The 12659-nt window shown below is 44.8% G+C and overlaps 1 protein-coding gene across 1 annotated transcript; it reads right to left on the bottom strand.

Annotated features, from left to right (window-relative positions):
- Nucleotides 1-5205: 5205 nt before the first annotated feature.
- On the bottom strand, nucleotides 5206-5937 carry LOC149168527 (uncharacterized). The gene has a single exon (XM_089424909.1). It carries the CDS (start codon nucleotides 5935-5937, stop codon nucleotides 5206-5208), a length of 732 nt encoding a protein of 243 aa, XP_089281035.1.
- Between the last annotated feature and the right edge of the window lie 6722 nt (nucleotides 5938-12659).

Genomic DNA, 12659 nt, shown 5'->3' with positions numbered 1-12659 from the left:
AGTTTTGATTTTCCTACCATGCCATGTGTCACAACATAAACCAATTACAGGAAGTCATGACATCCCGTAATTTTGTTGAAAATTTCTAATTTTTAACATAAAAAATCCACAAATTAAATTTAATGTAAAATAACAATTATAATGCTTAATTGATCAATTTCAATGGACTATGAGGGGTTTATGGGGGAAAATGATAGATGAATAATGGATTTTTAGAAGAAAAGAATGGCAATAAAATAGTACCAACATGCATGATGATTTCATTAAACACCCCCCAAGCTCAAGAACCATTTTCGGATACCAACAACATTGTTGTTTTTCTTTTTCTCAGCAACACTAACTACTATTGTATTAATATGTACAGATAAAACTTACATCCAAGAGGACTGGCTGCCCATGTCCAGCTGTGGCTCCATGGGCAGCTTTAACTGACTCAAAATTCTCTTGCACCTGGTTATAATTCCAGTCTTGACCAATGCACCAGCAACCAAAAAGATCCCATACAGTTCTACAAAAGCCCACGCAGGGGCATATTTCAAATGACATGTAACCCAGAATTCTACGAAAGCTGCATGTATGACCCGAAACAGAGAAACTACATTGTTTTCGAACACGACCCAGAACAGAGAAGGAAACATGTATCAACAAAAGACTTGAGACTAACCACATGAGACATAAGACAAGAGGAGGGAAACCGACCACGATCCCATACCCATCCAAAAAAAGCGAGGGAGTGCCGCTGGGAACTATTCTTCTGGTTCCGCTTCCAAGATACGAGCCCAGCCTTGTCCCTCGGGGTATCCGTCCCACATTTCCATGGATGCTGGCAATTCTGGTTCACGAGCGCAGCCTGGTGCTTGCTGGGACCCCAGCAGTGAATTGCCCCTCGAACTTGATGCCTCTCCCATTGGACGCTTCACTTTGTCAACCGCGGGATTTTCCTCAGCCAGGGGCTGCTGCAGTCCGCCAACATGCTCCTCAGGATTTTCCACTGCAAGGGGTAGCTCAATTCCACCCTCATTCTCCTCCAAGATCCTGGTGAACAGGACTGAAATGTGGGCGTTAATGCCCGCATTGTCCCTGGAGCTCCCCAAAGTAAAAGTAACTGAGCCAAACGCAGGAAGTCTTGGCGCACCCTCGTTGGATCCCGCAGCCTCCACAAACTGACTTGCCCGAACAGGGGAAGCTCCCACTCGTCGATGACAGTAACAGCAGTAGCAATGGTGGTGAGCGTCCGCTGCAGGTGAGCGAGAGGAGCTACCACGCCCTGAGCCCCTTTCTCTTCTGCACGGCATCCTTTCTCGCACCATGCTTTCCTTGTCTTCCTTCTTAAGCAATTCTCCCCTCCAATTTGGCTCGGGATAGAACTCAATTGCACACAGGCAAGAACCAGGAATAACCAGCAGCTTGCCAGCCTCACCCAGATCAGCAATGTCACCGCTCTTCTTCGAGCCCTGGGCAAATACAACGTCGAACTGAGCTTCGCCTGCCCACATTCCCAAGTTCTTAATGCCTTCAACATTCCTTTGGAGTACTCCCGCATTGAAGGCGATCTGTGACCTCTTCATTATTCCCAGCGCCTTCATTAAGGCCATTAATCTACATTGCCCGGCTTAAGGTGATGGCGGCGTGAGGCATTAAAGACCTCCGGCCTTCACGTGGCCTCCCTCATTGGGCAAGTGGCTCTTCCTGAGCTGGCGACGTAGCACCCGCATCCGGGATAGCAGCCTCCTCTCGCATCAAGCTTTCACATTCCTGGAGCTGCTGCCTGTTGGGGATGATGTTTGTGTTTCCCATAACCAGGGGCAAGCTAGTCTCAACTCCAATGTTGGCTAGAAGATCCGCAATTTTATTGCCTTCCCGTCTGGTATGGGTGAAAGAGATGGCGCTAGCGCTGCTGAGCTTTTGAGCTATTTCATTTAACCTTGCTTCTAACCTCCAACTGGGTGCTATTTTCCTTGCTTGCGATCCATTCTGAATATGAGTTGCCATGTTGATGAGAATTTGGGAGTCTCCTTCTACAATCAGGGGTTGGAGGTTGAGGGTCCAGGCTTGCTGAAGGCCTTGCCAGAGCCCTTCCAACTCTGCTGAGTTGTTGGTATCCCAACCTATGTTCCCAAAGTAGATTTGCAAAGGAATGCCTTCATGATTCCTGAATATGCCTCCGAATCCTGCAGCTCCAGGATTGCCTTTAGATGCCCCATCAAAGTTTAGCTTATATGAATTTTTAGGGGGTGCTTTCCAATGGCATTCTTTCTCACTGTTGCGCTTAGGAGTGCTACTTTTCAGAGAGTCTTGAGGTATCTGCAGCTGCCAATTTCTTAGAATGCTTTGCTCATTGTCCGTAGACGGAAGATCTTCTTTAGTCCATCCCTGGAGCGCCATCGTCTCTTGAATGTTCCTCTGAATCCTGCTCCATATTACATCTAGGGGAGATCTTTTGTTTTTGAAGATGCGCTGATTTCTTTCCTTCCAAATATTCCAGAGGACGATCCCCGGAATGATGTTCCACAAATGATTGAGAATCCTGCTATTGTAGGGAGGCTTTGGCCATTGCCTTATGGAGCTGATGATGTCTTCCTCTTCTTTGCATCTTCTTTGACATCGAAATCTAACCTTGTCCCAGAGAAGCTTAGCTAGGGGACAGGTATCCAAAAGATGTTGGAGGGTTTCCTCACTTTGAAAGCAATTGTGACATATCGAGGGGCCATGGAAGTTCCTCTTCCTGAGTTTATCCCAAGTGAGAATCTTTTTATGTCCTGTCAGCCAGAGAAAGTAGGAGATTTTTGGCCAGGGTCCAAGCTCCCATATCTTTTTCCATAATGGGTCTGGGGGAGCGGCAAGGTTACATAGAAGTTTATAGGCTTCTGATGTAGTGTAGGTTCCTTTGGGCAGGTATCCCCATCTGAGTATATCCTCACCACTGTCTTGTCTAATACTTCTTTTCCTTAACTCGCTCCCCAACTGCGCTTCCATCCTGGCATCTGATCTGCCGAGGATTTGGTCGCTTGGTTTCCATTTTCTGAAGCCAAATTCTGTTGCCGGCAGCCAGTGATGGTGAACTTTTTCCTGCTGCTGTTCCTGCCTATCTGGAATCAGAGAAGGGTGAAGAATATTTGTGAGTTTAGGCATTTGGTTCCAGGCATCCGTCCAAAACCTTGCATTGCATCCATTCCTTATTTCCCAGAAGCTGTGTTGTTGGATAATCTGATGGTGCTGCTTGGCTGCGTTCCATATTAAAGATCCTTTTTCTGTGGGAGTGAATCTTATGAGATCTTCTTGGGGTCTATTTCCTGCGTATTTAGCTGTCCATATTATCCCCCATGGCTTATCTGGATTGGTGATCCACTGCCACCAGATCTTGGCATTCATGATGGAATTGCTGTGCTCAGGGTCCCTTAGCCCAATTCCCCCTTTGTCCTTGGGCATGCAAACATTGGCCCATTTCACCAATGCCCATTTGCGATTGGTGGCAGAGCTGCTCCATAAGAAATTCCGCTGGATGTTTCTAATGCTTTTTAAAACCCATTTTGGAGCAGCTATAGTAGAGAACAAGTAAAGAGGCATTGCCTGCAAAACCGATTTGATGAGGACAATTCGACTTGCTAGATTTAGCAACCTATAAGTCCAAAGGTTGAGGCGATTTTCGAGTTTCTCCAGGAGGTTGCGCCAAGCAGGATGTTTGATGGCTGAAGCCGTGAGAGGGGTGCCCAAGTACTTGGAAGGAAGGGATGCAGAGGGGAAGCCCAGGATACGAGAGACAGCAGTTTTGACAGAGGGCGAAGTATGAAAAAAGAAAATCTGAGATTTGGAGCAATTGATATGCGTGCCAGAGGCTAAAGAGAAATCCTGGAGGAGGGATTTTAGCCTACGAGCTTCTTGAGCAGAGGGATAGCCAAAGAGCATCGTGTCATCAACGAATTGCTGATGGGAGAGGGCAGGGGAGTTGTGCACCGAGATACCTTTAATTTGATGGGAATGGAGGGCCTTCTTAATGTGCCTCCCAAGCCCTTCCGCCATCAGGACGAAAAGAAAGGGGGAGAGGGGGTCCCCTTGCCTGATACCCCTGGAGGGATTAAAGGGACGGGAGGGAAAGCCATTAACCAGGATAGAGAAACGGGTGGAGGTAATCATGCTCAGGATCCACCGAATCCATGAAGGACAGAAACCAAAAGCTTTTAACATATGATGTATGTAGTTCCAGCTTAATTTGTCAAATGCTTTAGAGAGATCTAATTTGAGAAGCATACCTGCCTGCCTTGAGTTCTTGAGAGAATGAATGATTTCGTGAGAGAGTAGGATGCCATCCATTATGTGCCATCCCTCCACATAGCCAGACTGCTCCTTAGAGATGAGAGCCGGAAGAAGAGGTTTGAGCCGATTAGCTATGACTTTTGAAATCACCTTATAGATGACATTGCATAATGCAATAGGCCTGAATTTATCCGGAGTGATGGATTCCTCCTCCTTGAGGATAAGAGTGATGAAGGTGGCGTTGAGAGAGGGAAGAAGCCATCGCGTTGCTCTGGATTCTTCAACTATCTGCCATACTTCCTCCTTTAACATGTCCCAGAAAGCGTGGAAGAAAGTGGTCGTGAACCCGTCTGGTCCCGGAGCTTTGCCTTCTTTGAGCTGTGTCATAGCTTCATCCACTTCCTCGATGCTAATAGGGCGCATTAAGAGTTCATTTTGTTCCTCTGTGATGATTTTTGGAATGTTGTTGGTGATTTTGTTTATGGCTTGTTGCCTGTCTTCTTCCTGTTCTTGGTGGACCTGTTGAAAGTGATTGAGAAGTTCTTCTTCAATTTCTTCATGAGTTTCAACCTTTGCGCCTGATTGTTTTTGGATGAAGGGTATATTGTTATGCATTCTTCGTTGAACTGTTGTTCTATGGAAGAATTTGGTGTTACGCTCCCCCTCCTTCAGCCACCTAACTCTTGACTTTTGCTTCCAATAGATTTCTTCCTGCTGCCTTCTATCCTCCAGATAATTGTGGATGAGACGTTCCTGCTCCAGTGTGGCTTCCGTGTGCCCCTCCGTGATGATCTGCTGGTGAAGAGTTTCCAGGTCCTGAGTGAGCTTTTGCTTCTCCTCGAAGATATTACCAAATGTTTCCCTATTCCATCTTTTCAGATGGCTTTTGAGAAATTTAAGTTTTTGCTGGAATTGGTACATTTTCGCTCCTTCTGGGGGAATGAACGAAGCCTAGGTTGTCTTGACAAACTCCTTGAAAGTGGGATGCGTGAGCCAAAATCCTTCAAATCTGAATGGTCTTTTGGTCATATTACCTGGTCTTTGCCATTGAAGAGCTATTGGCCAATGGTCTGATCCAGTATGAGCGAGAATGGCTGCAGAGATATCTCCTCCTAAGTGGACCGCGTTGTCAGAAAGGAGGAAGCGATCCAGCTTGGAGGCAATTTGGTGCTTGCCTGCCCTGCGATTGCTCCATGTGAAGGTGCCATTGCAGAACGGCATGTCTATAAGAGATGTAGATTGTATGAAATCCTTGAAGCGGTTGACTTCAGGCTCCATTCTACTCCTTCCTCCTAGCTTTTCTTCAGATTTGGTGATCATGTTGAAGTCCCCGGCAGCGATCCAGAGCGGGAATTTTCTGCTGTTGCTTAGGGCTTCGATCGTGTCAAGGAGCGCCACCTTACTTCCTGTGTCTTGAGGGAAGTAAACATTTGATAGGTTGCCATGTACATTGGTGCCCAGGATGTGAAAGGTAGCTTGTATCAAATGGTGTGCTGCATGAAAATCTGTTAGGAAGACCGCTTGGGTATTCCATGCAATAGCCAGCCCTCCCGAGGCTCCAGAAGCGTCTACCGCTACTGAGCGACATCCGGGCCAGGCTTTTGAAAAAATGCTGTCTAACGTAGAGCTAGTACACTTAGTCTCCTGGAGAAAGCATATTTGGGGCTTTTCCTTTTTTATCATGTTTTTTAACATCCTGAGTTTTCCGGGGCTGTTTAGCCCTCTTATATTCCATGATACCAGCTTCATGATTAACCGCTGACAGAGGGCTTGTAGTACTTCGTCAACTTAGCATATCTGCCTGAATCTACCAGGATTTTCCCAATCTCTATCGTTCTTTGCAGATCTGTCTTCCGACCTCTTTTTTTCGAGTCCTTTGGGCGTAGAGTGCCATCCCATTGGCTGCCTGGTTGTATCCCGAGTTGGTTTTGATGGTAGGCTCGAGAAATGACCAGTTCGAGTTTATCAAGTTGGAGCTCTGGGATTGCATCGTAAGCTTTTCTTCTGCATGCCGCTTCCATTTCTAAGAGATCTAAGCCATGTAGGTCTATACTCTCCGGCTCCTCGTCCATTATTTGCACTTGATCATTGTCTTCAATACTGGTTTCTGGATTCTCGGGGATGTCAGTTTTGCCATCTACTTCCATTTCTTTGAGATTCTCAGTAGATTTGGTCCGATCCCTTTGAAGGATGGTAGGGCTGATGATAGGGGCGGTGGATTTGGGAGGGGGGCTTGAGGAAGGGGGCAGGGAAGAGGAGGAGGGGTGATCAGGGACGGCATCGTTAATGGAATGGGGATCCTCCGAAGATTGGCCAAGAATATCGAAGCTGTTCTTGGTTACTGGACCATGCGATTTGTTGGGCTGGGGTCTGAAACCATTGAGGGGATTTTTATGAGAACGCTTCCTGCCTAAGACTTTAGTAAAGCCATCCTGGGCAGGGGAATCAGAGGAGTCAGGTGGGCGGTTTTGAATATTTTGAGGGCAGTCCCTGAAGAGATGGCCTAGGGTATGACATTTCCTGCACCGAAAGGGAACATGCTCATAGTCGAGAGGCTGGATCCATTCTTCATCACGGTGGGCAAGGGTTACTGACTCTGGGAGAGCTTCATTGAGGCGAATAAATACACATATCCGAGCGTAGGAGATGTACTTATGAGATAAGGTTTCTTCTGCCGCTCTGATGTATTCTCCCACCCCATTACCAATCCTTTTGAGTAACTCCTCCCCCCAGTATTCATCCGGGAGCGAATACAACCTGATCCAGACTGGTGCCCAAGTTAAATCCTCTTTGTCCGGGTTAAACTTGGGGATCCAATCTCGTAGATATAGCCCATCCGAATTGAAAAAATAGGGCCCTCCTACCAGAATTCTATGTTTGTCCTCCAAACAGTAGAAAATGGCAGTAAAAAAGCCTTTCGGCCCTAGCTGCAGCGTGACATCCCCCTTTGGTTTCCATTTTGCCGCTATCCATCCGTATAGGGCTCTCTCTGTTGGCCAGAACCCTATGAACTTGCCAATGAGGGCATGATCTCTCATGAACTCTATTCTCTCATCGACCTTGTCTCCAGGCAACTCGATTCTTGGTCTTTCCTTAGCTACTGGTCGGCACGTGGTTGAGGTAATCTTCGGACCTTCTCCCGGCTTTCCAGCTTCTTCTTGCGGATCGCTATCTCCATCGTTACGTTTTCCATCTCCTTTGGGGTCGTTTTGGGGTTTTTTCCCCCTGTTCAGAATCTCTTTGTCCACCGAGCCGAAAATGACTTGTTGCTCAGGATCCAGCTGCGACGGGGAGGGCCCTGACGCCCCCCCCAGGGGTTGGGCCATGACGAAGCCCTGATGCACTGCAGATCTGGGGTGCTGTAGCTATCTGCTCGCTCTCTGAGAGGAATCTGCTTGATGGTCTGTCGGCGTCGTTGCAGGAACGCGCAGAACCCTAGCGAAACCCTAGCAGAGCCAAATCCCAATTTTCATCATTATGTATGATTCACTGTCCCCCAACAACATTTTTGTTACCTATCCTAATTTCTTACAATATTCCATCACTCAAACACCCTTCTTATTCCCCGTGCCTGGTTTTTTATCACACCAAGTCATCGCAACACCCTCGTTTCCCCATATGGCTCTAAAGATATCGATCTAGTATTTGGCCCCTCAGGCCACGCTAGGAAGCTTAGGGATCACTGTATCATGCACCAATCCTATTCCTCCTTAGAATATCACACCATAATACACAGCGCCTGCACCAAAATTAGCCGGTGCCAGAACAAGGGATATGGAAAAATTTAAAAAGGCGGAAGCATAAACATTCCCTTCTCTAGGGTCCCCTAACCTTGTTCTTTGTGTGAAACAGTTGGGCACCCAAACAATAGGTTCCTTGAGTTAGACAAGCTCAAAGCTCTTCTACATGCCCCAAAAGAACCAGTTAACCCTCTTCCCTTGCTAGAGAAAAGAGCACACCCACACATCATAAGGCATTGCACACCAACCATGCATGTGCCATATGCATGGAATACAGACATTACACTCATGATTGCCCTAAAATCCCCCAATATCAAGATGCGTTAGGTGCACTCACCCAAACCAATACCCCATTACTCCTAGTAGAGGATGGATCAAAAAAAAAAAATTACGTCGCGAGGGAAGAAACTTCTTGCTCCTATCAATCTTCTGGTCCATCAAACTCCCGCTATGATCGGAGGCAACTTGGACTAGCGACATCCCTACCAATAACCACGTGCACTTTATGTGATGAACCAGATCATATGATCAGTCAATGTCCTGAATTAAGGGCATTTAACTGATTATATATGGTTGTCCGCATTTCTTAAAGCACTAGAACTAGGCACATATGTCACACTTGCCATATTTGTGCAGGAAATCACCATGTGTGACACTGTCCCCATCTTGATTGGTTTCGTTCTATGCTAGGATGAGAATTCTGATTTAGTTGGGTTAGATACTGAACCATCAGATCACAACACACCACCTAGGAATGAAGCATCTAGGTCCATTTTATGTGTTCTTAAGGAGAAACAACCTCTAACAGTTCAACAAGGTCCCCATTATTATAGCTCCCCATACCATCACCAATCTAGGTCAGGAAAAAAACAATCTAAGGTCGTCTGGAAAAAACGATCACCCCTCACATGTGTCATATGTGATAAACCCAACCACTTGGTAAACAACTGCTGCTAATTGAGTAAGTTTAATGAAATATTTTTCTTATTGGTCTAAATTCCACAAATCTATCTCTCTAATCAAGAGAAGATCACACACTATTATTGTTTCATTTGCTCTCAATCACATTGAGGCAAACCCACACTAGGAAGTCACATCACGCCAATACTAAGATCTAGAGATGGCTACTACCCTAAGATGTCCCATCTCATGATGTCAACCAGGCATCATCATCTCATACTATGAGCAATACCACCACCCACACTATCTATTCGGTTAGTTCTAGTCTAGTGTGTAGTATTTGCACTAATACCTCTCATAGCACTGAGACATGTCATATGTTACAAACATTTCAACAAATTAGGATACAACGTCAAAATCCTATTAAAGAAGATACTTTTTCCCCTTGTACACCAACAAGACTGTAAGAACTTCCTCCCACTTGTTATCAACCCACCATAACTGAAATTCTACCACCACCTAATGCTGACGACACAACACCATATATGATTCATTTCCTCATCCGTAGGAACCATGATTCATGTTGTCTGTTCATTATTTTTTGGTTTCAAGATCGCAAAATCTAGCCCACCAGTGGTAACACCACTGATGGTGCAGACCCATCCCATTTGCACATTGTCAACCTAAATTGGTTCTAATGCATCAACCAACGAATCATATTCTTGCTTGTCAACCAACACAACTAGGTCTAAATCCCAACCTGAAGACCTAGCACAATCCAAGTCAATTCTAGATGCCATGACAAAACCCGAATGTCCATGCGACGCCATGCACCATCATTCATTTTTTCCACCCGAAAAAAGCGTTTGTACCCACTAGCACACCAACCCACAATATCTGTTCCATAGAGTGAAAAGATTTCCTACCACCAGGAAAGGTCAAATGGTTCAAAAATCCCATCCCAACATCTAATGCATTTGAGGTAGGGAACATGTCAAATATTTTACCTACCATCAAGGTAAATATTTCAAACAAACCTGGAAAAGTCGAAGAGATCTTCTTAGGGGTAGAATGTTGTCCAGAGGACATAATCACATAAACATCCTTGTTGCAAGCATATAGGGATAGTTTTGCATGGGATTACTTCGAAATGTCAGGCATTAGTCCCACCATTATGGAACAATATATTGACATGTGGCCTGGCACCCATCCCATCAGGTAGAAACAACGTCAGTTACATCCTTCTAAGGTAGAAGCAATCAAACAGGAAATTGATAAACTCCACAAAGCTAGATTCATCTATCCTATCGCTTACACGTCTTGGGTTTCTAACCCTGTACCCATCATGAAAAAATAGGGCACCATCTGCGTTTGTACTGATTTCTGAGATTTGAACAAAGAGTGTCCCAAAGACAATTACCCTACACCATTCATCGACCAAGTCATCGACACTTGCACCAATCATGAGGCCCTATCCTTCATGGATGGGTTCTCTAGGTATAACCAGATCCAGATTCGCCATATGGATTAGTACAAAACTACATTCACAACCCCTTGGGGTACATTCGCATACCAAGTTATGCCTTTCGGTCTTAAAAACATTGGCACCACCTTCCAGCGGGCCATGAATTACATCTTCCACGATTTGGCTCATCTTATCCTTGCCTATCTAGACGACCTTACAATACAATCCAAGAAGTGTGCTAACCATTTGGAGGATCTCCGTGTGGTCTTTCAAAGATGTTGACAATATAGCCTATGCTTGAACCCTCTCAAGTGTGTATTCTGTGTCAATTTCGGAAGACTATTGGGATTTATAGTTTCCCAGCAAGGTATTAGAGTTTACCCTCTCAAAGCATGATCTATTAAGGAAGTACCACCTCCAAAAATATTGAAACTATTACAAAGCTTGCAGGGTAAGGCCAATTTCTTACAACGCTTTGTCCCTAATTATGCTACTTGTGAGCAAGGATTTTTGCACCTCCCTCATCAGTATATTCCCTTCCATTGGGATGATCAGGCTCAAAAATCATTTGAAGCTTTAAAAAATGCATTATATTAAGATCCTTTGGTTAGCCCACCTGACCACAATAAAGACTATACCCTATATCTATTGACATCATATGTAGCCATTGCTAGGGTATTAGTTCATGATGGACCAGATACCAAGAAACACATAATTTATTACGTTAGTAAGAACTTATCCAAGCCTCCATTGAAGTATGAACCAGAAGAAAAAACTTCCTTAGCTCTAGTACATTCTATACATAAGCTTTGACATTATATCATCCTTCGAAGCACCACCGTAATAGTAGTTATTAACTGATATCTTCTCACTCATCGCATGATGAACCAAAAATATGCTCGATTGATTACTATTCTACATGAATTTGATCTACAATTTAATTCTCCTAAATGAAAAAAGGCACTCATCCTCGCTAAGTTCATCACATATCTCCCAACAGAGACCCAAGGATCTCCCATTAATAATTCTCTTCCTGTTGAACATCTATTTCTAGTATTAATGGATGACCCCTGGTACGGTGATATCCTCCTCTTTTTACGAACTCAAAATTTCAAACCCCAGCTTACCTGTGGAGATCAGAGGCACATACACCACTATGCCCCTTGCTACCTCCTTTTGGGGTATGTCCTCTATCAACGAGGAATCGACACTATCCTTCGTAGGTGCCTCACTCACCAACAAGTCGAGCAAGCCTTAAATGATTTCCATAGTGAGGCTTGTGGCAAACACCTCTCAAGAATGGCCACCACCTAGTAAAACCTCTGTGCCGGTTATTTCTGGGCCACCCTTTTCCATGATTGCATACAGACAGTCAAAATATGTGAATGATGCCAAAGATACGCTCATAAGGCATGAGCATAACCCACTCCCCTACATCTAATCCTCGTGGCTGGCCCCTTTTGCAAATGGGGCATCAACTTCATGAATTGTAACCCCCCATCATCTGGAAACCATAAGTACATTGTTCTTTTCGTTGACTACTTCACCAAATGGCCAGAAGAAATTCCCACATATAATAACACCACGGAAACTTCCGCACGGTTTTTATTAAACCATGTCATAACACAGTTCAGTGTTCCCAAGGAGTTGGTTTCAGACCATGGTAAACATTTTGGGAACACAATATTTCAAGATCTATCCCAACACCTTGGTTTCTCTCACAAGTTTTCTTCCCATACTACCCTCAGTCTAACAATCATGTAGAAGTTGTCAACGAGGTTCTCAAAACAATGTTGCAACTTATGGTGAACAATCACAAAACAACTTGGCACAACATGGTGTTCTCATCCCTGTGGGCATACCACACAAAGGTCAAGGCATCTATAGTCTTCACACCATTTGAACTAGTATATTGGGGTTGAAGCTATACTTACCATTGAGTAAGAGATCCCTACATTACACTCTGCCATCGAACTTCTCAGTGACATCAAACCTTTGGAACAAATGTTCATACAACTAAAGCTTGTCAATAAAATTCGATGAGAATCTCTCCAAAATAATGAAGCACAAAAAAAGAGGGTCAACGCTTTATTCGATCGCAACGTCGCCCTCGGGCATTTACCAAAGGTGAGTTAGCATCCACTATGATATTTCCCAAGAAGCGATAAGAACCAGGAAGTTTGAAACACTATGGAAGGGCCCATACATTATCAAACATTGCCTCCTCAAGGGGGCATACATCTTGTAAAATCCCAATGGGACTTGCCTAAAAAATCCCATCAATGGTCTGTACCTCAAAA

The sequence above is a fragment of the Pinus tabuliformis genome, chromosome 4_2 (assembly GCF_031772625.1).
Source record: "Pinus tabuliformis cultivar Carrire ecotype Pingquan chromosome 4_2, CPIR1, whole genome shotgun sequence".
NCBI lineage: Eukaryota > Viridiplantae > Streptophyta > Pinopsida > Pinales > Pinaceae > Pinus > Pinus tabuliformis.
This window is presented reverse-complemented; position numbering and strand designations above follow the sequence as displayed.

Bases quoted from the DNA above. Each gene is read 5' to 3' on its own strand.
- LOC149168527 (XM_089424909.1), bottom strand. From the start codon at position 5,937: ATGATAAAAAAGGAAAAGCCCCAAATATGCTTTCTCCAGGAGACTAAG.